Here is a 24,040-nt window from a genome sequence, read left to right on the forward strand (position 1 = left end):
ATAAACTTGGTCGGCTCAAAGGCCAGTCGAACCTTAGGGGCTCAACTCTCCACTTCTTCAAATGCAAGACTCTCAATTTACATCCGTTCGACCTTAACGCCAGTCGAACTTATAAGGATCAGCTAGCCACTCATGGGCATAACCCTCAGCTTACATCCGCTTGCCCCCAGCATTGGTCGAACATCCAGGGCCCAATTCCCCACGTGAGCATGACTCCGAGTCTACAGCTGGTCGACCCAAAGCCGATCGGACTCTCTCTAGAAGACAACATTGTCAGAGCATCGTGAAAAACCTGTTAGAGAATGAATATGTCATTACTATGACATATGCATGCAATGGAGTCTTCCTCGGCCTATAGGAAGACTGTCATACATACTCCACCACCCGACATACTCTGACACCAGATATTCCCTGCCGCTTCATTAATGTAGAGATTATATGAGACATTATAAAAAAGGGTCCTCTTCATTGGCCAGGTATGCACATGAATGCATACGCATCTGCACACTCGCACATTTACACTGTTGTTTTACTGTTCATCGTCTTCTCCATTTCGTTCGGTTATTGTTCTGACTTGAACGTGAAAGTGTCTGTGCCAGGGACCCCTTTCCTAACTCTTACTCTAATGTTTCTATTGACTCTGTCTATAATGTGCATAGGTCCGTATCTCTTAGCTCCAGAATCATTTTGCATCATTTTCTTTCCGTTCAAAGTCTTATTTCAATTAACATATAAATTACCTCGTTGTCACCCCTAGCCATGCATCATCTCCTTTATTTTCAGTGAAGAGAATGTATGATTGAACAAAATCCTTAGCTAGTGTAAATCGACTCTTTTGGAAATTAGTAACATGGGAAATTGAGTTTCCTCTTTTGTTGTTGATGGTTTAATGAATAAGTTGGTGATTAATTTCTTCCAAAATAAAATCAAGTAATCTCCAATAATTCTTTTATTCTTTTATTTTATTTTATCTCCACACATTTGAATATGGCAACTCCTCGATCTCTTCGTTGAGTTGTTTATGTTTTTATTTTAATAAATCCTTCTTTTTTTTTGTGTGTGTTCTACGCATAGACAAGGAGATGCATACAGAACCACCCAAAATATTATAACAACAGCTTTATATCCTATAAATTATCTATTATTTATTTCAGTTTTTAATTTGATTCAAATTAAATCCCTATTAATTCCTCTGCTCTAGCGGAGCAGCCGCAAAACTTCTCTACTGCTTAGTGGAAGCCCAAATGCGATCGATCGATAAACGGCTGCTCCAAGAAGCTCGAGCTGTTGCATTCCAATAACCGTTCCACGAAGTTAGCGCCGTACGCAGATTCACAGTTTTGTGCTCTCTCCGACGGCTGAAAGATCCTTCCGCCGCCGTCCCAATAACCTCCTATCGTCGTCCTCTGCCGCTTCGTCGAGCTCTCGCTGTAATCGCCGGCGACCAGCACAGATGGATTCGTCGGCGGCGCTTGCCTTGGAGCAGCAAAGTCGGCGATCCCATTGATTTTCTCGGGCGAGTAGTCTTTCAAGCTCCACGAGCTGACGAATTCGTCCAAATAGGTGTTCAGTGCTTCTTCCTGGCCCGTCGTCGCCGGCGTAGCCGCTGCCTGGAGGCGATCGTTCTTCTTGTAAATCCGGCACAGCACCCAATCGTCCAGCTGCATGCGTTTCCAATTCAATTATGCGATATAATCGAGGAAATTAATGGAAATTTATTACGAAGATGTGTAGATTGTATTAATTAATCATGTACCCTCATGGAGGAGTCTCTGAGTGGTCTCGTGGGCTTGTAGCTGTTGCGGCCGTGTGCGTCGGCGAGGCGGTACTCGTGCATGATCCAATCGGTCTTGACTCCCTTGGGCGGCCTCCCCATGTAGAACACCAGCGCCTTCTTCACCGCGAGAGGCTTCTCATTCCCTTTGCCCGATCTACAGATCGGCTTGTCGGTCCCGGTCGCCTTCCAGTACCCGGACACCGCCGCTCTGTTCGGCCGGAACCCGTTCGGGTATTTGCGTTCGCGCGGGCTGAAGAAGTACCACTCCCGCTCGCCGTACGTCGCCTTGGCTGCAAAGGAAGGAGAGTTCAACGTGAGGCCTACCGGAATATCGTCGAACACGCTGCGCGCCGAATTACTAACCGGGAAGCTCCCAGGGGTCGTACTTGTAGATGTCGACCTCGGCGATGATGGAGAGGGGAGACGGGGTAGCCGCGGCGGCGGAGGCGAACCGGGCGCGGAGGTAGTGGAGTACCAGCTCCTCGTCTGTGGGGTGGAAGCGGAACCCCGGCGGCAGCACTACCGAGTTCGACGGCGGCGGCGGCATAGCAATTGCTGCGCTCAGAGAGGAAGGAGGAGGGGCGGGTTTGAAATTTCTCAAGAATCGAGGGGGAGGAAGCTTTTATCGCTGCCTTTTTTTGTCGTTTAGTGGAGAATAATCCCATAACACTTGTCGACCGACGGAGCTACTTACGATCGACCCGACTCCGGTTCGGTTCAACACTGGAATAATAAGTCGATTAGTCATCAAAGCATTCCTCCTATCGTATACAAAGTCCATCATCCATGTACGTAGAATGTTAGCTCTCAAGTCTCATTGGCTGCACGTGTAGGCCAGATGCATGCATGCATGTATCAAATGTAGTGATCTCATGCCACCTTTTGTTTGATCATAGATTGATCAGTGTGGTTCTTATCCGAATCTTTGGAGGAAAAAAAAGGAATGTGGACTGTTGTGATAAGGTTATTTAGTGCATGTCATTGGCTATAGTTTGGATGGTTTGACAAGTTAGTGACCAGATGATTTGCTATGGATGGTTTAAAGAATGGAGTGGTGCTCGTGTAAGTGCAAGTGAATAATGAATTGGTGAGAGGTGTCGTTCCTGAGCTCCACAAATCTTCTAACTACTTCGAAACAAAGTTTGTCACGCATGCATGTGTGGTGGATGGACTGTCTATGATCCATTTAGCAGTCATCTTCGTAGGAGTTGGATAAGGATGTCGGTCACACGCGTCTATATGGTAAAAGATGATTTGTTCATCCCAAATACTTTTCATCGTCGACTCGCAGCGATATAAAGGACAGGCAGTCAAACACGTACATGATGCTTGTAATGTTGTGATTGCTAAGTAAAGTTCTGTTCAGAATTAGTTAACCAAATTGGATGGATAGCTTTTTTGTTGATCGTTTGAAAATAAGATAAATAATATCTAATGAGAGAAATAAACAAATAATGTATTTTTTTTTTAATGTGGTTCGAAAATTTCGATTCCTACTCCACAACACAGGACGTTTCAAATTTTCAATGGGTTATATAATCCTGATAGCATTATTATCATTCTCCTTTTCAGATTCTTTTTAAAAGTGAGGAAACCTTTAATTTATTTATACTTCTTCCTATAGCAACACCACAATCCAAAAATACAAATAAATACCCTAAAATAATAACTCAAACCAAACTTGAATTTGATCAATTTCAAATTATAATTTGATTTTACTCAAATCAAGGTCCGATCGACGGGAATAAGCTCGAATTTCATTTCAAATCGAACTTTGAATCGAATTTGAATATATATGACATCAATTTTTAAGTTGATGTCAAATATTAATATTTTTATATTATTTGATTTGATTAGATTTGTTTACCCTCTAGACTCATGCCACACTTCACTTGCCCAAAAATCAATTGCTTAGAATCAACCTTTATTTTTGTTAGGAATTCCAAACTTACATAATATTCGGTCACTCTTAATTTATTAGGATTTTTTCTCATATCAAACATCTAGTTCTTCATTTTCCATGACCGCTACAAACAATTTGGGTGGACTATCCATCGACTACATGACTTCTAATTTTTCATGACATGTTAGTATTACTTCCTTGCTAACAACTAATAGTGGCATTCAATTTGTTGGCCCTTAAACGGGTTGATGAGAATGCTAGAGATAAACATAATCATCTTTTACTATCATAATATTGACACTCAATTACTAAATGCCCAACTAACCTTCTTGATTTATCTCTTACTAACTCCCTATTAGATTTTCAATGGCTAAGTATGCAAGAATATCTCCAACGGAGGATATTTGGAGAGGATATTTCTCAAAATATCTCTCATCTCAAATATCCTCTATTGTGGAGGATATTTGAGGGGTGATTAGAAGTAACCGGGCATAAATTTGTACCCAGTGATTTTCTTCTTGTGAGGTTCACCAAAATGGTGGGTGTCATTGTTTTTTATTTTTTTTTTAATTTAATTAAATCTTGTGGACCCCACAAATACTAGGATATTTGGGAGAAATATCCTTAGCCATTATGAAAGTTGGGATATTTGAATAATAGAATATTTAAAGAATGATATAAAAGTGGAGGTCACTAATACTTGGAAGAAATATCCCTAGCAATTATGGATGCTCTAATAAGCCTTAACTTACTTGACAAGTCACTCAACTAATAACTATATCAATTAAACATCAAAATGAACTTGATCAACCTTTGATTAAGGATGATTGCGCCAACATTAATAACTTACACATCTCTTAATGATAAAGAATTATTAAATAAACCCCACCCCCTTTTATTTGATATTCACCTAAATGAGATATTTGATATTCCTCACCTTTAGTGAAGGTTTAGTATTCCTCAGGCTCTATAACCTTAAGTAAAGGTTCGATATTCGTAAGTCTCATGATACTGTCCTCACCATAAAAAAACTATAATGTCATCGGAAAAAAACAAATCTGTTATCTTAACGACAGTTCTTGAGAGTTAACTCTTATCAACTACATCAGAATATCATATACCCATCGCCTGCATTTGCTACACGCCGTGGACTATAATGTCATCATCAAAACGAATTATATAATTATTGACGTGTTTTTGAAATTACTGAAATATCGGGGTGTGGTCCGAGAAAAAAATATATTTTGGAATGGCGAGGCAAGTTTCAGGCGCATCATTTCTTGCGGTGCGGTTAGAGAAATTTGGCTAGAGGAGACAACTTCGGAAGTACGCTCTTGCCCCTTCGTCTTCAATCCCTAATCTGTTTTTTCGTCGCCCGAAGCAGCCGACGCCGGCGAAACTTCGTCGAGGTCACTTCCGCTCCCATATCTTTGTCCAGTGGAAAGCAACCGTGCTCTTTGCGGTTCCTACCTTCAAAGATACGCGGTCCTCAATTTCTTCTTTCTTCGCTTTGTGTTTGATCCTCTATCTTGGTCGAGTCGGTTGGTGATTTTGTGTTTTAATCCTTTTTTTGTTTCTTAGATTAGGACCTGCATTGTAAGGAGGAGGAGAAGATGGAGCCAGAGGTTGCGAGCTCGGAGATGGTGCTGCCAGTGGTTCTGCCCTTCAAGCGGGTGCAGATGTCTGACAAATATCCAAAAGGGCAGTCGAGAGGCCGCCAATGGAAGCATCTCAAGCAGATCCTCCAAGCAGAGAATTATGCATCCCTCCCTGCCGACGAACCCAACTGTCCGACCTTCGTCCTACAACCTTGCTTTCTTCACCTATTTTCTTTTTAATAATATTTCGTTTGCCTTGTTTGAAAGCATCTATATTGATTTTTTTTTTTTTTTAACATCTAATTCACCAATCTGAAGACACAAAACAAGGCTAGGGCTAGAAGATTCTTAATGTTGTTTAGTCAAAATTTTAGTTTATGTTGTGCTTGTCAGAGCTGTTTTCTCTTACCAACGCCCTAAATTTGGAGTATAGATTCTTTATATTGGGTAGGATAATGAGTATTGATGTGTAAGACATAGGGAAAATGAATAGGAGTGCTTGTAGAAGGGGGAAGGAAGTTGATATACATCTGTGAGACTTTTTTAGTAATTTCTTTTGGGAATTTCATGTCATCTTTGCTAGATTGACATGTTACAAGAGATGATACCTTTGAGAAAGTAAGGCTAGGGAGCTACGAGAACATCAAGGGACACATGCAATGACTCTAGTTAGATCATTTGAAGAGAACTGGAAGTTATATTGTTGCTTTGACTGTTTTGATTGGAATAATGTGTAAAATAGTTAGGATATAGACTCCTTGTGAATAGAAATGGTGTTGACTTGGAGTATTGCAGTTTTAGCATAAAATTGTCTAGCTACTTCAATAAGGGGGAAAGCTTATAATGTCTGCATCAGATGGAATAAAAACTCTGCCTAGAAGGTTATTGATTGAATGCTGATCAATGCTTGTCAAACACAGCATGAAAGATGATGGTGCTGTTTACAACAATAAAATTATTGGCACAATATTTTACACCAATTAATGCTATTTTCATGAATCATGTTGAGGAATCAGATATAATGGTTGTAGTAGATTCAATTAGAGTTCATATTAGATTCTTGTAAATAGGATCTCAGTTACTATGGCAAGATAAAAATTATAAATTTATCTAGCCCTTGATAGAAAATATGGATGATCTAGATTGGTTAAGTTGATCACAAATATGCAAGCCTACCCCACCTAGTGGGATAAGGCTTGGTTGTTGTTGTATTTATTGGTAGATAATGATTGGTGGTGATCAATTGATTGTTTAGAACTGCAACACTTTGATTTGAATGATTGTAGAGAAATTGGATTCAGTTTTCTTATCATTTTATTTCAGCAATCAAAATTCATTTTATGAAACCAAAACTTAAGCGTATTAAAATCATTTATCTTTCTATTCAGTTGATTTTTATGACATTTATATTTTTTTTTTCAGATTTAAGCATTGAGTCACCTCCTTCTATGTACCCATCAAAGAAATATTGTGATATAACAGGATTCGAGGTAAATACTCTTATCTAGTTGCTGATCTAGGCACTTTCTATGCAGTTAATTATTCCAAGCATTTATTTTATACCCTAATAAACCTCACAATGTGTTAATTAGGATATTGCAAAATTTATCATCCGCAAAAAACGTGTTCTTTAACTGACTTGCTATGTCACTCACTAAAACTCTAAAAAATGTTACCAACACAAATGGGGTTAGCCCCACAATTGAGTAAGGTTTCCCTGAGTCAAGATCAAAGCATGGTTATTGTATAAATGTCATGTTTGAACCTATTAATAATAAGCATGAAGGTTAAAGAGTAAAGCAATAGTGGTGCAGTAGATACAACAACAACCAAACCTTATTTCAATAGGTAGGGAATAGTGGTGCAGTAGATACAACACAAGTGACCCATTAAGAATGACCTACACTCCTTACCTCCCAAAGTGTGCCATGAATTCACCATTGTCCTTGTTGGACAGTGAGCAGTGTGCTACGAATTCACTATTGTCCTCGTTGGATGGTGAGTTTTGTTGTTGTCTTGTCTGACAACTCAGATTCCACTAAAGAACTACCACACAACACATGCTACCAGTTTTGTCTCTCACATCTTGAGAGCTAAACAAGTTTTCAGCTATTCCAGAATAAGAGTACAATAATGATCTTCGAGAACAAGATGATATAGCAAATAAAGGAGAAAATTTCAGTTTTTTATGCTAAATAAATTGCTAAAGTTATGGGACAATGGATGGATGGCCAATTTTCCAACCTATTTTTGGGTTCGATTGTCTCTAATGTTATTTCTGTTTATATATACACAATACTTGACAATAGCATAGGTGATTAAATTATTTGTTCAGGTAATTAACCATAATTAATTGACAGTCTTATAATTATCAGAACCATTTTACTAATCAACTAATTAATTAATTAGGGTTAACACATTAACTAGTTCAATTTAATTCAGAAGATTAATTTTACAATCTAATTGAATAAATTTTCATCAGTTCAACTTAATCCATCGAGTTAATTTTACAAGCAAATGTAATAAATTAATAAAGTTGTTAGTCAAGTCTAATTCTGTTAATAAACAACAGATTTATCCAATAAATAACATACAATAATTCATGGAGGACATTAGTCAAAATAAACTAATCAAGCATATTAGTTAATGAAATACAAGTATTTTGTTTAATTAAATCCAAAGCTAAGTATTTTAGATTAATTAGTCAGAATTTTTGTTCTTAACCACAAACCTTATGTGCATTTAAAAAGAAATATATATTTTTTAATGTTTTTAGTTCGCCAAAAAAAATCTTATAGTTAATTAATTGAGACCTTAACAGTTTAGATAATTGGTCTGAGACTTTATACAAACTCAGTCTACCAGATGAAAAAAAATCTTATGTTTTATGAAACATTTTTTTCTAAAATCAATTCAAAACTAGCGTTGTCCAAATTAGTTGATTAAGCTAATTGAATAAGTTAGTTAACAATGACCAAGGAAAATATTAGAATTGATTTGATGAGACACCTGTGACCAAAGTTCTAACTAACCAATCAAAATATGAAAATTGATTTGATGAGACATCTGTACAATCTACATGCGTAAAGGGAATAACATTTGAGTGAATTCAACCCATGACATATAATTGGAAATCTAACAATCAAACCACTGTACTATAATTAAATATTTTACTTAGCATAACTAAAAATGAATATCTCTCTTTATTTTATTTTTATATCCTATTCTTGAGGATTCTTATTGTTCCAAACTCCTTTTGCTTCATGATATAGGAGACTAGTACAGGTAGTATGTGTTATGTGGTCAGTTTTTAGAATGTGAATTGCAGACATCTAGTGAGGAATGGTGAATTTGTAGCACATTGTGGCATATGTGCATAGCGCTCTGTAGAAGTGCAGGAGTTTCATCATGAGCCACTTGCTTCTTGGGTTTGCAATATATTCTCTCATATCCATTGTATTCATGTTTTGTATGTAATGATCTACTATTTCTTTGCTCTTCCTCCATATTAATTCTTAATTCCTTTTACTTAATCTCTATCATCTATTTACTTTGAGAAATCCTAGTGTCATGTTTCCGACCTCTATTACCTTAATATTTTTTTTCCTGGATTCTATTGAGTTGCCTAGAGAGTTAACTATAAAGAAGAGCAAATTGTCTCTGAGTAAATATTTTGCTCTGATGACTTATTTTTAGACGCTGTTAAGATTTTCTAAGTTTTGCATTTTAAATAATTCTCTTCTCATTGATTATGATCTCTAAGTATGCATATTTTATGTGGATGATAATTATTGTAATATTCTAATGATACACATTCTGAGGAGTGTTGGGTTGTGAGAATATATTCACAAAATTGATTATTGATCTCATTTAATTAACTAGGGATTAATTGTTCTTCTTATTTGTGAATGATGTAATTTTCTTTGGCACCTCTGCAAAATTCCATGTGTCAATGGTATGTGAGATGAGGGGATTTTGGTGTACACACAATCGATGGTTCAGTCTTGATGGCTAATTTTTATCCAGCAATTCTGCTGAAGTCGGTGTTAATTTAATAAGGTTATGAAGGTTATATTACTTTTCCTTGCTCAAAAGGTGATGATCAATACAATAGATGCTCGATATTCTTGCTTCTGCACTGTTTCACGCATAGCCTCTTCATGTAAACTTTCTTTGCTCTTTTTTTTTGGCTTGAGCTTCTATTACCTTCCAATGCCGTAGAATTTATCTTACGAATTTAGTTTTAACTAGACGGTGAGACTGTCCATGCAGGCACACTACGTTGACCCAAGGACGACCCTACGCTATGCAAATCCTGGTGTCTTCAAGCGCATTCGAGGGCTCACTGATGACCAGATACAAAGATACCTGGCTTTGAGGAATGCAGTCATCGTTTTAAGATAACTATCAAGAGGCATATCCCGATCTTACACTGGTATTCAAAAGCCTTAGTTGCCTATTATGTCCACCGCTGCTTTGCTTTCTTGTAGTTGCACAACTAATGCAGATCAATGCTTGGGAACCCAAATTATTATAAGATTTTGAAGCTTTCTCAGTTGACCTTGCTGGAATTTGCTGTATCGGATGCTGTTGTAACCTTTTAATTTAATTAATGGATATGGGGAAACGCCTCCAATAAACAGCATCCTTAAATATGCTTAATATTCGTCTTTCAACAATTATCTTAACAATTTTTGATTAAGATTTGAGTTTATATATATATAGACACCGCCATCTGGTGTTCAATTTGGACACCACCGAGAGGCATTCACGGTGATTTTATTTATTTAAAGTGTTTTTATTATGTCAATAAGTTTTTATTTTTAGTGCTTAGGGGTTCGGTTTGATTTTACGAAAATTTTATATCTGTTGTCAGAGTAAGTGTTTACAATGAACGATTTATTAGTCTAGTATTTTTAGATATTCATCTATTATAAAAAATTTATGACTTTTCTTATATTGGCATTGAGACTTAATTCTTATATGTTTAGAAAATTGAGAAGAGTTGTACACTAGGCACACCTTTTTATTGGACTTTACTAGATTAAAGTGTCTTACAAACTATTCAAAACTTAATTCAACTAATTTAACATATTATAAATATATTTGAATGCAAATTTGAAGAAACACTGTTATTGACCACATGTACATGTCTGTAATTTATGTAACAATCATATTATATTTTTCTAGTACAAATAAGTCCTGAGCAAAAGAATTCATGGATATTTTTTTTTCTGATTCATTCCCAATTAAAATTTGAACGAGAACAAATCTCAAAAAAAACAAAAAACATTTTATCGAGAACAAGATTTGAGGTTCAATCTAAGGCGCGCGAAATGGAAACCTGTCGGATGAACCGCTCTGAACCATGAGCTCAACTGAACCAGGCCCGGTTTATTTGAAATTCTAGGGCTAGGGTTGCTGGTTATGCTTGGCTGTGGATTCCAGGAAACGGCAGCCACCCGTGCGCTGCTCTTCCTCTCGTCCTCGCGAGTTGCTCGCCGGCGGGTGACAACTCCGGCCTTCAATCGGCGATAGAAAACAAAGGAGAGTGTTACGACGGCCGTGATTAAGCTGCAGGGTGACATCTGAACCCCACGCTTAATTTTCTCATGACTCTGCGCAGTTACTTCCGATCCCCTCCTCCCTTCCTCCCGTCGAGTTCGGTTGTTGGTAGCCTCCTTCAACTATAACTTCGATATCTTGCGTGGGGACGAAGAGACTTGCGAGCATTTTAGGTCGAAGTTCCATCCCCTGGGCTTGGGCATCAGCGGCCGCAACTTCTCCTCTTTCCTGACGACTCGTAACACTGGTGACGGAATCATTTTTCTCTGTATATAGAAAAGAAAGCTTTGATTCTCCTCTGTCTGTGAGCTTCAGCGAGGGATTATGGGCGAGGATCTGTGAAATTCAGCAATAGTGTAACCTCCTCGTCGTCAATCCGCAGCGAGTGCCCCCTTCGGCTAGATCTGAGTAGTGCTCGACTTCCCTGGTCGGTTTTAGGAACTGCAGCAACTGTAGAGCCAAAATCTTATACCTGAGGTAGGATCGCTTCTATCTTGTTGTGCGTGAATTATGTGGCTGTTGTTAGTTCTTATTGGAGTTTTGTGTTAGGACTGTTCGGAGCCAATAGAGTTCCAACAACAGTGAAGCTTCATATTTGATAGCCCTACATCGTACTTCAACGCAGGCATTGGTCTTTTCCTCCTTTGATTGAATTGTGCTTTGTTCATTACTAAATAATATGATCAATTTGCTTTTCCAGTGATATGTTGATGAATATTGTTAATTCTTTAGTGATCTTCAACTTTTGCTAGAGATTGTTATTGGTAGTTCTCCTTGTACTCTTTTTAGAGTCTATTATTGGTGTTTCTTACAAATGACCAAATTCTAACTACGAGAAAGTTAATGGACGGTTGTCCTTTCATTCATTCCAAATTAAAGGGGTACGCCATTAATACTTGAATGAACCATATGAGTGAATTTCATTCTGAAGATAAAAGGGCAGTGGCTTCTAGCCTAGTAGTCATGTATTGATATCTGGTTCATCTTAAGAGTTGCTGGACCTTATGTTTGGCTCAAGTAATACGATGAGGTTTACTAGTTGGCGAGTGAAGTTGGTGTTGAGGATAACTGGTGTGTACTTTACCCTTTGTGTATATGGATTTGAGTGGTAGTATGTTTAGAGAAGTGTCTATTGGCCTGATTGTTGCTTAAAAACTCTAATCTGATAAATAAACTCTCTTTATTTTTTTTTTTGTGGTTTGTGTGTGCATTTCCAAATTTGTTGGTTTCAATGTTTATATTCCTTTGTGACTAGTTTTATAGGGCTAATGATATTGACATATAGTTTAGATCATGAGATTATGCCTTTTGAGTTGATAGATGCTTGTTATTCTAGATAACACATACCATTAGTTTGCTTATGCCAAACTTTTATATGCTCATTAAGCTAGTTGATCCACATCATACTATATGACATTTGTCATACATTGGTTAAGTTGTTCATTCATTTTTTTTTATTTTTTTTTATCATATTATGCCATCATTGGAGTAACTTACAAAATATCACGATAGTCAAAATTGTGATTTGAACCTTAGGATCCTCCAATCCAAACGAAGTCAAAAGATTCAGATTCCAAGTATGATGTCAATTGGTCTAGGATTTTAGGATCCTACGATTTGATCCTAGATCTTCGTATCATTCCTAGATTGGATCTTGGGACCAACAATTTGACTAAAATATATTTATAATATTTTATTATTTGACATTTACTAATATCTTCGCAAATAACTTTTTTTGTGTCATATCATTTGTGAAAAAATTCAATAATATAAGATTCTTGTTGAGTCTTAAGTGGATGAACTCTTTTTAATCATTATTATCTTCCATCATATAATTATGATCTGCCTTAGAGAAGTTGCATATTTCAATATAAGATGAAATATTAAAAATTATATTGTATTTTTCATATATTTACTATATGAAAATTGTATTGAAATATTTAAAATATTCGTATTAATACTATATATTGTAAACCAATAGATATAATAAATTATAAACATCAAATATATTTTTGAATATTCTTACTAAATTATAGCATTTTATGGTCTTACGATTTAGATCTATGAACCTCTTCCCATTCCTAAGTAGGATCTTAATGTTGACAACCTTGCAAATATTGTATAATGAAAAGTTTTCAAAAATATTTGAAACTAATAAAAATAAAATATTAGAATGAAGGGTAGCCTGGTGCACAAAGATTTCGCCAATGCGGGCCCCAGGGAAGGGTCGGATCATAGTGGGTCAATTGTACACCGTCTTACCTTGCATTTTTGTAAGAGGTTGTTTCTGATGGTGACAACCTTGCATTCTTGAGTAGGATCTTGATGTTGACAACCTTGCAAAATATTATATAATGAAAAGTTTTCAAAAATATTTGAAATTAAAAAAAATAAAATATTTATTGAATTTAGTAAAATGTTGTAAATGAATAGAAGTTAGTATAATATAAAATATTTATTATAATAAAATATTTGAGAAAATTAATAATCATTGTAAATTAATAAAAAAATAAAAAATTACGAGATGGACCATTTATATTTTCTTTTCTCTATTAAATTCTTTCCTTATATTTTCAATAAAAGTACTCCCACCATATCAAAGACGTTATATTAATCTTGTATTCACTAAAATATTATGCAATCTATATAGAAATCACAACAAGTTGACTCATTGTATCACACTGAGGAAATGATTGGGCTGATTTTCAATCTTTCACCTATTCAGTGTAAAAAAAAATCATACCATTGGCTATCCTAAGCATTACATATGAAAAAATTACCTCTATTAGAGGTATATGAAGTAGATGACTATAACATACCAATGAGGCTTACCTACATGAGTTATGGCCTCTATGATGAAGGCTAAGTGGGAGACTAGATTTTAAGGTTTGAGAGGAAGAAGTTGCGGAGGAGAAAGTTGCAATCTCAGTATATTGGAGTCAGTGATCTTCTACCTATGGGCAGACAGAATTTTTTGTCTCTGTTCTTGACTTGTCAATTGTAGAGCTTGTGTGTAGGCGAGTTTTGTGGTATTGCTTCGTAAGAAATGAAAATTTAGTCACATGATTTCATGATGGAGGTAATTTCACATTTTAGGCATACTGATTTCCATCTTTATGGAGCGGTTTGTGATGGTGTATTGCAACATCTATTTTAGTAGGATTGATCGAACTGGTGATGTCTTAGTTAATGTTGTTTTCAATAAATATTACTAGAGCTGTCTAGACCTTGACAATTTTACCACCTAAAATTAGGGTCTAAAGTTCATAAATAATGTGTTGCATTCAATTATTCCTATATCAGATTGGAAGCACAATTAGGTTTGTTTGAGAATATGTAGAACATAATATGAATAAGAAAGAGAGATTGATGAAAAAAAAAATCAAAGTCGTCAATTTCATATTCAAGCTTCATTAGATGAGTCATGTCAAGGTTCATATCATGGATCACTTTGGTGATTCTGTGAATCATGAACATAAATAATTAAATGTTATTATTTTACAATTTTTTTTGTAAAAATGTCTTATTTAACACCATAGTATGATTGCCACAAACATATGAATTCTTAAAGAATTAAAGACTTTTTTAGATTAATGTCACCAAAATCCACTTTTGAAATATAAAAAAGTAACTAATATAAGAAATACATGAATCACAATTGCCCTATTTCCTCTCCAATTGATATCTCATTATCCTCCTCATCATCTATCATAATCATTTCTTCTTATTTTGTTTTCCTCTTTGGTTTCTTAATAGTTTCTTTCTCAACAACTTTAACCTTTTCCTTTTCCTTTTCCTTTTCCTTTGTTATCATTGTTTACATTTAAATTTTAAAGATGATTATAAAAATAAACATTTTTATAAGTTCTAAATACTTAAAATAAGTTCATCATTATCTATACACCTCTCATTCTAAACTTTGAATCCATTGAAGCATCTTTTGGAAGACAAGATTCTTCAACTTTATTATTCTACTCATCATCTGTTTCTATACTTGACAAACTAATTAGATCATATGGATCTCCTTTCTCTTTCTCTTGAACTATTTTTGTCTCAAGTTCAATTGAAGATTATATTTCATGAACACAAATGCATTAAATACTCAATTAATTTATTTCTAGAATGGGTATGCTCAAAAAGTACTCTGTTTTTTTTCCACCTGGAAGCACTACATGATAGAGTACCACGGAAAGTAGTTGAAGTATATGATATTCTTCACCATAACTCTTATATGACGTTTTCACCATCACTCTTGTATGACATTCTTCACCATAACTCTTATATGTGATTTTACCATCACTCTTGTATGAGATTCTTCACCATAACTCTTATATGACATTTTTCACCATAACTTTTCCACCAAAAAATTGTAGAAATGCTAAATCATAAAAAATTATTCTAAACGATGAGAAATAATTTTACATACCTGATTGTTTTCTATCATTTGTTGGTATTTCCATGCTCATGCCAACTATCCCTTCTCCTCTTATTCCTGTCTCTACATCTAGGTATGTTCTCTCTATCTTGTACAAATCAATATTAATATTTGTAAGGATTAATGTTTGGCTTATAATGAAACCTATAAGTTAAAATTTTAGAGTATGTTTGATATTATGAATAAAATATCATAGTAGATGGAAAAAAGAAAGTAGCATTGAATTAAAAATGGATACTGAGGATTATATAGTAGGCTACTGCATGCTTAAAAATTGATATACAAATTCAATGCCATCGAAGTTCTTTACAATTTGTTCGTATGCTCTACCCAAACTAAATGCATCTCATAGTCGTTCTGGCCTCACCATTCACAAGTTGAAACACTTTCACAAGGGGAGTCGCACATTCCAAACAAAACTTCATTGCTTTTCTTGAATCTTTAATCCCATGGCATTACATCTTACTTTTTCACTTTATATTGGCTTGCAAAGGAAGTTTAACTCATAATTCAGAAGCAAACATAGATCTAATTACAATTTTCTTTTCCATCTTTGTTTTTATATACTGCAGTATGCCATGGTAATTCTGGTTTCTACATGTCTTGCCATATCACCTCCCTTATCAAATTCTTATGCAAATTGAGAACCAAGGTGTGACGTAAATAAACATTGTGATTTGCTTTGCTTTTGTAATAGTATAAAATGTTGGAATTTTACTAACTTCAGCACAATCAAATTTAAATAGTGCAGCACAAGGAGACAAAAACAATTTTTTTTCCTTCTAACGATCTTCCAAGTGCTATTCCAATTAGATGCATTGTCTGTTACAACTGAGCAACATTTTGTTTACTTATATCTTCCAGTATGTATGGAGTAACTGAATATCTTGTTCACACCTTTAACTGCATTTGATGTATCAATGGATCTAAAAAAAAACCTACACTTGGACTATTATGCAGAAAATTTGTTAAGCGACTTACAAGTCCATTTGTGAGACATATAGTGCACCTTGTCTTCTACTGGATCCAAGTTTAGGATTTTCAAGATTTTCATTGATCAAATATTCTTTCTTTAGATTATGCTAATAGTAATGTTTATAGGTGCTGAAGAAAAATTATATGATGATGATGACAAGAGTTACATGTTAAAGGATTGTGATAACAATCATTTACTGAAAATGAGTCTATCCAACCGCCACTTTCATCACTTCTATCATGTTGTCCAATAGAATGAACAACATTTAAATGAAAAAAAGGTGCTTGCAGATGCATAAGCTAGGGAAGCACACACTATACATGCCAAAACCTTGGGGAGGGACGGTACTGTTGTATCCAAAGTTGCTATGATTGGATGACGTTACAGGAATCTTCAAGAATAGATTAAAAAAAAAAACTGGCTTTCTAAAACTTTTTGCTTTGATTCTTTTGAATTTTGAGATTAGTCAAGGGTATAATGCTCATCCCGCTTACTTTAGAGAGTGAAAAAGTATTATCTAAACAAATGACCATCCTATTTTAAATAAAAATATAGGCTTGATAATTGCAAATGAAATTTTGCTTATGAGGGCATATATAATAGAAAATCTAGTATCTTGATATGGTGGAGGAAAATCATGGAAGTGACTGGTCAATTATCATGGCTGAGAACCCGTTTAGACAATGATATTTGCATTATGCCTTGTTGAATAAGTTGTATCATTCTCATTTGGATGTGGAGAAGTGAGTTGACTATCCTCCCTGTGAGAGAGAAGAATCTTGAATGCCAAGGATATAATGAGAATCATTGTGTTGGACAATGGTTCCACTAATGCTGTTGGTTGAACACATTTATGGAGGACTATGCAGTGAGTGATGAAAATGTGACGAGAACAAATAAACAAGAGGAGGCAGGGGCATGACAATACTGGGCTATGACTTGTGTATCCAATGTCTCTAACCAAGAGAGCTTAGCTCAAGACCCAAGTCAATTCTCATAGTGTTCATTGTATATTTTTAATTGTGATTATGCCCAAGCATGCAATCTAAGAGATAAATGCGGCATTAAGCCCTATTACGTCTATGCACTGTGACACCCTTAACATAGTATGTCGAGTCTATTTTTTCATTGAACACCATCTATTCACTTTTTTTTTGTGTCTACGATTCCAATTGATCCCTTTCTTGGACATGAAGTCTTATTTATATCGCTTGATGGATTTTTTTTTACTACTAATAAATGAATTTCTAAGAAATAAATTGTGTATCGTTATTATCACCATCACCAATCTTTGTTGCTGCCAACTATTTAGGATTGAGTATATATGGACTTTCCCTATTGATCGCATGGTTTTCAATATAGCTACTGATGTTGAATGTTATGAAATTTTAGGTATTGACCATATTGAACTAGTGGGATCAGAATGGGCAGAAAAATTAAACATTTTTCAAAATAATGAAAAAATAATAAAACAACAAAGAATATGTATCTTATATTTGATGAATGAGATATCCAAATACATTGGCAAAAAAACCAGAGAATAATGTATCTTATATTTCATTAAATACCAGTATTGTAGAAGTAAAATTTCTTAAATTTTCATTCTTTATAAATCAATACAATCATTTCTTTATATCAAGCTAAATGCTCCTTCTGTATGATACTCCAGAATGATACTTTGGTATGCAGTTTTTGCATCATTTGCATTTAATTGTTTTATGTATTAGATCTTCACTCCGCCGGTCCTAAGCTCACAACAATCACCTTGTGTAATTTTGTTGGTGGAAGTAGAGGCTCAATTCTCTTGGAATCAGGTGTCTTTCAACAGAAAATATTCCCAGCTTGGATCGTTCAGGTAGGCGACAAATAAATCGATTTTGAAAAATCATTGACTCCTTGCTACCTTGATATGATGCCATAGATTTTCTGTCACAAATCTAAGCAATTTTTGCTATTCCTACAATTGAATGGTCCCTCTCAGGTGGCTGAAAATCAACCTTGATTGAATTGGCTACTATCGATCTTGATCCAACTCTGCCGATCCCAATTCAATCTCCGCTATTTGTGTTTTTCCTTATAATTGGATGATCCTTCAAGACATGGCTGATGAATTAACCTTGATATAATAGGCTATAACCAAGCTTGATCTAACTTGGTCAATCTCTTTTGGGATTGAGTTTGAAACCATGCTCCATTGAACTTGTAAAATTGTATTACTGATAATATTCAAGATCAATGAAATGCTTTTTATTATATTAATTAGAATTTTCCTTAGTCTCACACAACAAATTACTCCTTTGACATTGATTTAATTACTTTAGCTATAGAACTTATTAGTTATCTTTGAACATGTTTATACTATCACAATCTCTTTCCTCATTTTATCATATATACGAGCGACACCCAATTGCTCTTGGATAATTTTTGACTTTATCCTTTCTACCAACTCTTTCCATTTCTATTGCATTAATTATTTGTGTTATGCACTAATGGATCAATGCTCTTAATTCATGAAGTCACTTGCTTAGGTTTCAAGGTGTTAGGCATCAACTCGCTGTATAGTGCATAGGAAGGTATCAACTACAACAGTGCGTAGGAGCTAGAGGGATATGTAGTCAATATTTTAAAAATGAAAAAAAATCTAAGAATATTAATATTAGTAAAAAAAAACTGATGTATGTCCAACAAAGCATACTAGTCAATTCATCTGATTCATAATTCTATTAGGAAAAAAAATAATACAACCATCATCTAATGTGCAACACATAATATAATAATGTAGGATATTTATGTTTATTAGTAATGCATATAATTAACCTCTATAGTGTTTATCACTTGCAAAACAAATGCTTAAGTTAACATTGACAAGCTAAGTACTAGCACATTAACAAATTGGTTTAGTATTTCATAATCATAAAAATTGATCCTTCTTGTTTTTTTTTTGAGAAAATCGTCAAAAATTTCTTCATTAGTTTCTGGATCATCAATTGAACTAAATCATTTTCTTCTCCTTTAAGTTGGATTAATAGCTCGCCCATCTTGCATATGCATCCAGCTGGCCTATATAAGGCTCGAACCGCCTAAACAGATTGCATATCACATATTTGATGCAGTTTTTTGGCTTTCAAATTCCTCGGCAACCACATATGAGTTCACTTGGACCATTTTTAGCTATATTCTGTCCTATTAATGTCATTCATCAATATCGCCTTTAAATCGACATTAGTTTAAGAGATCTATCCTTCTCATTGATAGAAATTTCTTATTCATCTATCTTAATTGTTTCCTTAATTCTTTCTTATCATTGAAACTATATTTTATTTATTTAGTTACTGATCTAATTTTTAAGTTTGTAATGTTTTTCATTTTTTGAATTTAATTTATTTACACTCATATATTATTATAATATTGTCTGTAAATAATATATATAAAGGGCAAATAATATGCAACATGGAGCTTGATCTTGAATTCAATTGTGTAGCTTGTCTAGTATTATCACAATAACATATGCAAATCATTCTGCCCCTTTTTTGTTAATTGTTTGTTATCTATGGTTGATCTTTCAGATGCAAAACCAAATTGATTCAAATTGATTTACAAAATATTTGTTGTCTCTTAATCTCCTCCCATTAAGCTTTTCTGCAAATTTCATGGTATGACTTATGAACTTTACTCCAATGTAATTATGACATTGTGTACAACTTAATTCTTATAAATAAATGCAAAAATATTTCCTGTTATTTATCATATATCTTCATAATTTCTAATTTTTTTAGAACATTATTAAAATTTTTTTATCTTAGCACCATTGGATCTTCTGAAATTCAACAGGAATGTTATCACCTACACTTTTATTCCATTTTCCATGAAAACATCTTTATCCTCATTCAATTTAAGAATACTTGCAAATATATGATTTCTAAACTATTATATTTGGCGTCCTTAAAACCAAGTTTTATGTAGACGGTTTATTATATTGTTTATAAAAGAATGTTACCTTTCCTTCACCAACAAGAACTTTTTGTATTTCCTCTTTTATGGATCTAAAAAATTACCTAAATCTCTACAATTTCTCGATCTTTTGCAAAATAATAAATGACGGCCTCTCATTTTTTTTGGATTGTCATTGAATTTTTAATAATATTCTTTTTAAATGGATACTGATTTTTTCTCTTTATGCTAATTAAATTCAACCATGGTCTGATTCACTTTATGCTACTTTTTCCAGCAGTTACTCAGATTTCTGAAATAACAGTAGAATTATCCACATAATGGCAAGTGAGAAAATTTTAACTGTTTGCCAATCTGGAGGTGAATTTGTAAGAAATACTGATGGATCCATGTCTTATTCCGGTGGTGAAGCACATGCAATTGATATTGACAGTGAAATGTCTCTGGAAGATTTGAAGTCAGAAATAGCGTCTATGTTTAACTTCAATGATGAACCTTTCTCAATTAAGTACTTCCTGCCAAGAAACAAACGGACTCCCATAACAATATCCAATGATAAAGACTTGAAGCGCATGATTGCTTATCATGCAAATTCAGATACAACTGACATTTATGTCACAAAGATCAGCGAAAGCAGGTATTTTATTTTATTTTTCAATGTGTTCTGGGTTTTATTGCAAACGTTTTAACCATGTCATGTGATTCAAAACTCTTTGTAGGATAATTAGGAGCGATGTAGCTGATTCAGGTACCTTGATTAATGCTGACATTACACCACTAGCCAACTTTAATGAAGCGAAGCGGATAAAGGTATGCAGCGATTGGGACAATTTAATCACTGGTGTGGGGCAGGTATTCTCTACTTCAAAGGATTTCCGTGACGCATTGCACAAGTATGCCATTGCTCATAGTTTCATGTATAAACTTGTTAAAAATGACCAATCTCGTGTGACTGCTGAGTGCACTGTTGAGGATTGCCCATGGAGAATACATGCATCTAGGTCATCAGCCAAACAAAAATTCATGATTAAGAAAATAAATCCTACTCACACATGTGGAAAGGAACTTACTAAAGAAAGTCATAAGCTTGCATCTCAAAGATGGGTGGCTAGTGTTATAAAAGACAAGCTGCGAGAGATACCTAACTATAAGCCGAAGGACATAGCAAATGATCTTGAACGAGAATATGGACTCAGTTTGAATTACTCACAAGCTTGGCGTGGGAAATCTATTGCCAAGAAAGAGCTTTACAACCCATTTGAGGAGGCTTGCAATCAACTTTCGTGGTTCTGCGAGAGAATAATAGAGACCAACCCAGGTAGTGTTGCAACACTGCACAAATCAGATGATTTAAGATTTCGTTTTTTTGTTGCCTTTCATGCCTCACTATATGGTTTTGAGCATGGTTGCCGCCCTCTTCTTTTTCTTGATACTTTCTCACTGAAAGCAAATAGACATTTGAAGTTTTTAGCTGCAACTGCTGTTGATGGCGAGAACGATATATATCCAGTTGCTTTCTCAGTTGTAGATATTGAGAATAATGAGACGTGGCATTGGTTTTTGGAACAGCTCAAGTCTTCTTTTACTCTATCCCGTGCTATAACCTTCATATCAAATGATCAAAATGGCATGGAAGAGGAGTTGTCCAAGGTGTTTGAGGACAGCTTTCATTGTTACAGTGAGCAATACCTCATTGAAAATTTTCAGAAAGCGATGGAGAGCTCCTGGTCACAAGAAGTGAAGGATAAAATGATTGATCATCTTAAAAGTTCTATTTATGCTTATACAGCGGACGAGTTCAATGATTGCATAGAAAACATCAGGAGTGAGTCGAAAGAACTTGCTGAATGGGTACTGGGCACCAAACCTGAGACCTGGTCTGATGCTTTCTTCAAGGGATTGAGATATGGGAAATACTCATCTGTTGCTGTGGAGAAATACAATGACTGGCTGTCAGTAAGATCTGAACCATCAGTGCTCCAGATAGTTGATACTCTGAGGTGTAGCTTGATGGAAATGATGTATAGTCGCCGTGTCTCCTGTAATACGTGGACTGAGGCTCTTGTACCCTCTGCCAATCAGAAGGTGCAGGAGGACATGATCAGAGCCCATTCTTTTGCATTAGTGCGTCCAACTGGGACTGTATTTGAGGTAAGTGACGAATCAACTAATGTCGTCAACACTGAAACCAAGGAATGCACATGCAGAAGGTGGCAGGTGAGCGGCTTGCCTTGTATCCATGCTCTTGCTGTAATGGAGCACACTAATGGATGCATAGATGAGTACTGTTCCAAATACTTTTCAAGTGAGTGCTATCGCATAGCTTACTCATTGTCCATCAACCCCATACCTGATGTTGGTATGCCGGTTTGCTCTGACCCTTTTCATATTCCGGGTGCATGTTCCCTCCGTGCACGCCGGCTTGCTGGCCGACCAAAAGAAAAGCCAGAAGAACCAAGGATTGCAATTAAAAGACCTCTTCGTTGCAGCAAGTGCCAAGCCATTGGCCACAACAAGAGGACATGTGAAACAGAAACACAGTCTGTGTAACCATGTAGCTTTGCAGTTGATGTACATTTTCTATGTTTCATTTGGAAAAATGGAGTTCACTTATTGTAAATGTACTAATGGAATTTGTGATGCTTAGACACGGTAGGAATTGATATTTTGGTCTCTTCCGGTTCTTTCTTTACCAGCCCGAAGGCTTGTAGCTTCCAAAAATATTTAGCTTTTGCTAATATCAAGTGTAGTTGATTGACAAGTGACGACGTGTTTCTCATTTGAAGGATGCATACTGTTGTTATGTAGAACTTGGATTACTTTTAATAGCAGTCTATTGTCGTTATCTTCTGGGAATAGATGCATCATGCTTATAAGATCAATTACTTAGCATAAGGAAATTAACTTCTTAGTTGTGAAGGTCCTTTTCTTCCTAGTATTGTCTTATTTGAATGTCTAGTCGTCTGATAACTATCAATGCTAAAAATATTCTCTTCATGAATTGATGTGGTGGAATCTTACGACTGTGTCCTCTGTGGTCAAAAGTCGTGTTGAGTTATTAGTCAAAGTTAAGTTACGGTTGATTAAACTTGACCTAAAGGGAATTATACTGTCTAGATGAGATAAAGGGTTTGATCGAATTGATCAAACCTACTCAACGTATTCATCCCATTCCTGATCGGAGATAAGACAAGTACTTAGATTTGGCTTCAGTCGTCCATCTCATTCCTGACTAGGCTTTGAACATGACAATATCCTCTCGGACATCATCCATATCTCAAGCTCCAAATCTTGACATCCTCCATATCTTGGTTTCAATCGTTGACATTATCTATGTCTCAGCCTCAGATCCCGACATCATCCAGGTCTCGGACTCAGTCGTTGACATTGCTACTATCTTGCCCTCGGATCCTAACATCATGTATGTCTCAATCTCATATTCCAAACACCATCCATGTCTTAGTCTCAAATCTTGGCATCCTCCCACCACTTTAGTCGCCCACGCCCCCCATGCTTTGGCTTTAGATTCCAACATCATGTCTCGGTGACGACATCATACCTAGCTTGACCTCAATGGTCGACATCATCCCGGTTTCAACCTCATCTACTGACGTCATCTCGAACTCGGTCTCAGATGCCAATGCCATCTTGAACTCAGCCTCAGATGTCGACACCATCCCGACCTTGGTCCTTGCCACCGACTTTGTCTAGGACTTGGTCTCAGATCCCAACATCCCCTTGTCTCAGCCTAAGTTGTTGATTTCGTCTATTCTCAAGGCCACTCAATATTGATCTCAGGGAGATAATAGCCGTGGAGAATACTAATAGGGAAATT

The 24,040-nt window shown here is 35.4% G+C and overlaps 3 protein-coding genes across 7 annotated transcripts; 2 read left to right on the top strand and 1 right to left on the bottom strand.

The window, feature by feature from the left end:
• Positions 1-1,106: 1,106 nt before the first annotated feature.
• LOC122044436 (NAC domain-containing protein 2-like) lies at positions 1,107-2,385 on the bottom strand. The gene is made up of 3 exons (XM_042604916.1): positions 2,141-2,385; positions 1,757-2,067; positions 1,107-1,661 (listed from the first exon to the last, which is right to left on the bottom strand). The coding sequence occupies exons 1-3, from the start codon at positions 2,322-2,324 to the stop codon at positions 1,230-1,232; spliced, it is 927 nt and encodes a 308-aa protein (XP_042460850.1). The 5' UTR covers positions 2,325-2,385; the 3' UTR covers positions 1,107-1,229.
• A 2,545-nt stretch (positions 2,386-4,930) lies between these two features.
• LOC122040891 (INO80 complex subunit C-like) lies at positions 4,931-9,923 on the top strand. 3 transcript variants are annotated; one of them, XM_042600373.1, is made up of 4 exons: positions 4,931-5,165; positions 5,262-5,468; positions 6,701-6,768; positions 9,551-9,923. In XM_042600373.1, exons 2-4 carry the CDS (start codon positions 5,294-5,296, stop codon positions 9,680-9,682), a joined length of 375 nt encoding a protein of 124 aa, XP_042456307.1. In that variant the 5' UTR covers positions 4,931-5,165; positions 5,262-5,293; the 3' UTR covers positions 9,683-9,923. The 3 variants fall into 3 exon arrangements, with proteins under 3 accessions (XP_042456307.1, XP_042456308.1, XP_042456309.1); XM_042600374.1 differs by having other exon boundaries at positions 5,267-5,468; XM_042600375.1 differs by having other exon boundaries at positions 4,935-5,089.
• Positions 9,924-10,688: 765 nt separating this feature from the next.
• On the top strand, positions 10,689-22,966 carry LOC122040892. 3 transcript variants are annotated; one of them, XM_042600377.1, is made up of 5 exons: positions 10,689-11,320; positions 11,393-11,474; positions 17,982-18,109; positions 20,486-20,842; positions 20,925-22,966. In XM_042600377.1, exons 4-5 carry the CDS (start codon positions 20,526-20,528, stop codon positions 22,753-22,755), a joined length of 2,148 nt encoding a protein of 715 aa, XP_042456311.1. In that variant the 5' UTR covers positions 10,689-11,320; positions 11,393-11,474; positions 17,982-18,109; positions 20,486-20,525; the 3' UTR covers positions 22,756-22,966. The 3 variants fall into 3 exon arrangements, with proteins under 3 accessions (XP_042456311.1, XP_042456310.1, XP_042456312.1); XM_042600376.1 differs by having other exon boundaries at positions 11,393-11,468; positions 20,483-20,842; XM_042600378.1 differs by lacking the exon at positions 17,982-18,109 and having other exon boundaries at positions 11,393-11,468.
• Positions 22,967-24,040: the final 1,074 nt, after the last annotated feature.

Source organism: Zingiber officinale, chromosome 2A, assembly GCF_018446385.1.
Source record: "Zingiber officinale cultivar Zhangliang chromosome 2A, Zo_v1.1, whole genome shotgun sequence".
NCBI classification, from domain to species: domain Eukaryota; kingdom Viridiplantae; phylum Streptophyta; class Magnoliopsida; order Zingiberales; family Zingiberaceae; genus Zingiber; species Zingiber officinale.

Excerpts from the sequence above, each read along its gene's own strand:
- LOC122044436 (XM_042604916.1), bottom strand. The coding sequence starts at position 2,324 with ATGCCGCCGCCGCCGTCGAACTCGGTAGTGCTGCCGCCGGGGTTCCGC. Across the intron at positions 2,068-2,140 it reads CGACCCCTGGGAGCTTCCCG|CCAAGGCGACGTACGGCGAG; the intron begins GTTAGTAATTCG and ends CTTCCTTTGCAG. Across the intron at positions 1,662-1,756 it reads TCAGAGACTCCTCCATGAGG|CTGGACGATTGGGTGCTGTG; the intron begins GTACATGATTAA and ends AAACGCATGCAG.
- LOC122040892 (XM_042600377.1), top strand. The coding sequence starts at position 20,526 with ATGGCAAGTGAGAAAATTTTAACTGTTTGCCAATCTGGAGGTGAATTT. Across the intron at positions 20,843-20,924 it reads ACAAAGATCAGCGAAAGCAG|GATAATTAGGAGCGATGTAG; the intron begins GTATTTTATTTT and ends AACTCTTTGTAG.
- LOC122040891 (XM_042600373.1), top strand. The coding sequence starts at position 5,294 with ATGGAGCCAGAGGTTGCGAGCTCGGAGATGGTGCTGCCAGTGGTTCTG. Across the intron at positions 5,469-6,700 it reads CCCTGCCGACGAACCCAACT|ATTTAAGCATTGAGTCACCT; the intron begins GTCCGACCTTCG and ends TTTTTTTTTCAG. Across the intron at positions 6,769-9,550 it reads GTGATATAACAGGATTCGAG|GCACACTACGTTGACCCAAG; the intron begins GTAAATACTCTT and ends CTGTCCATGCAG.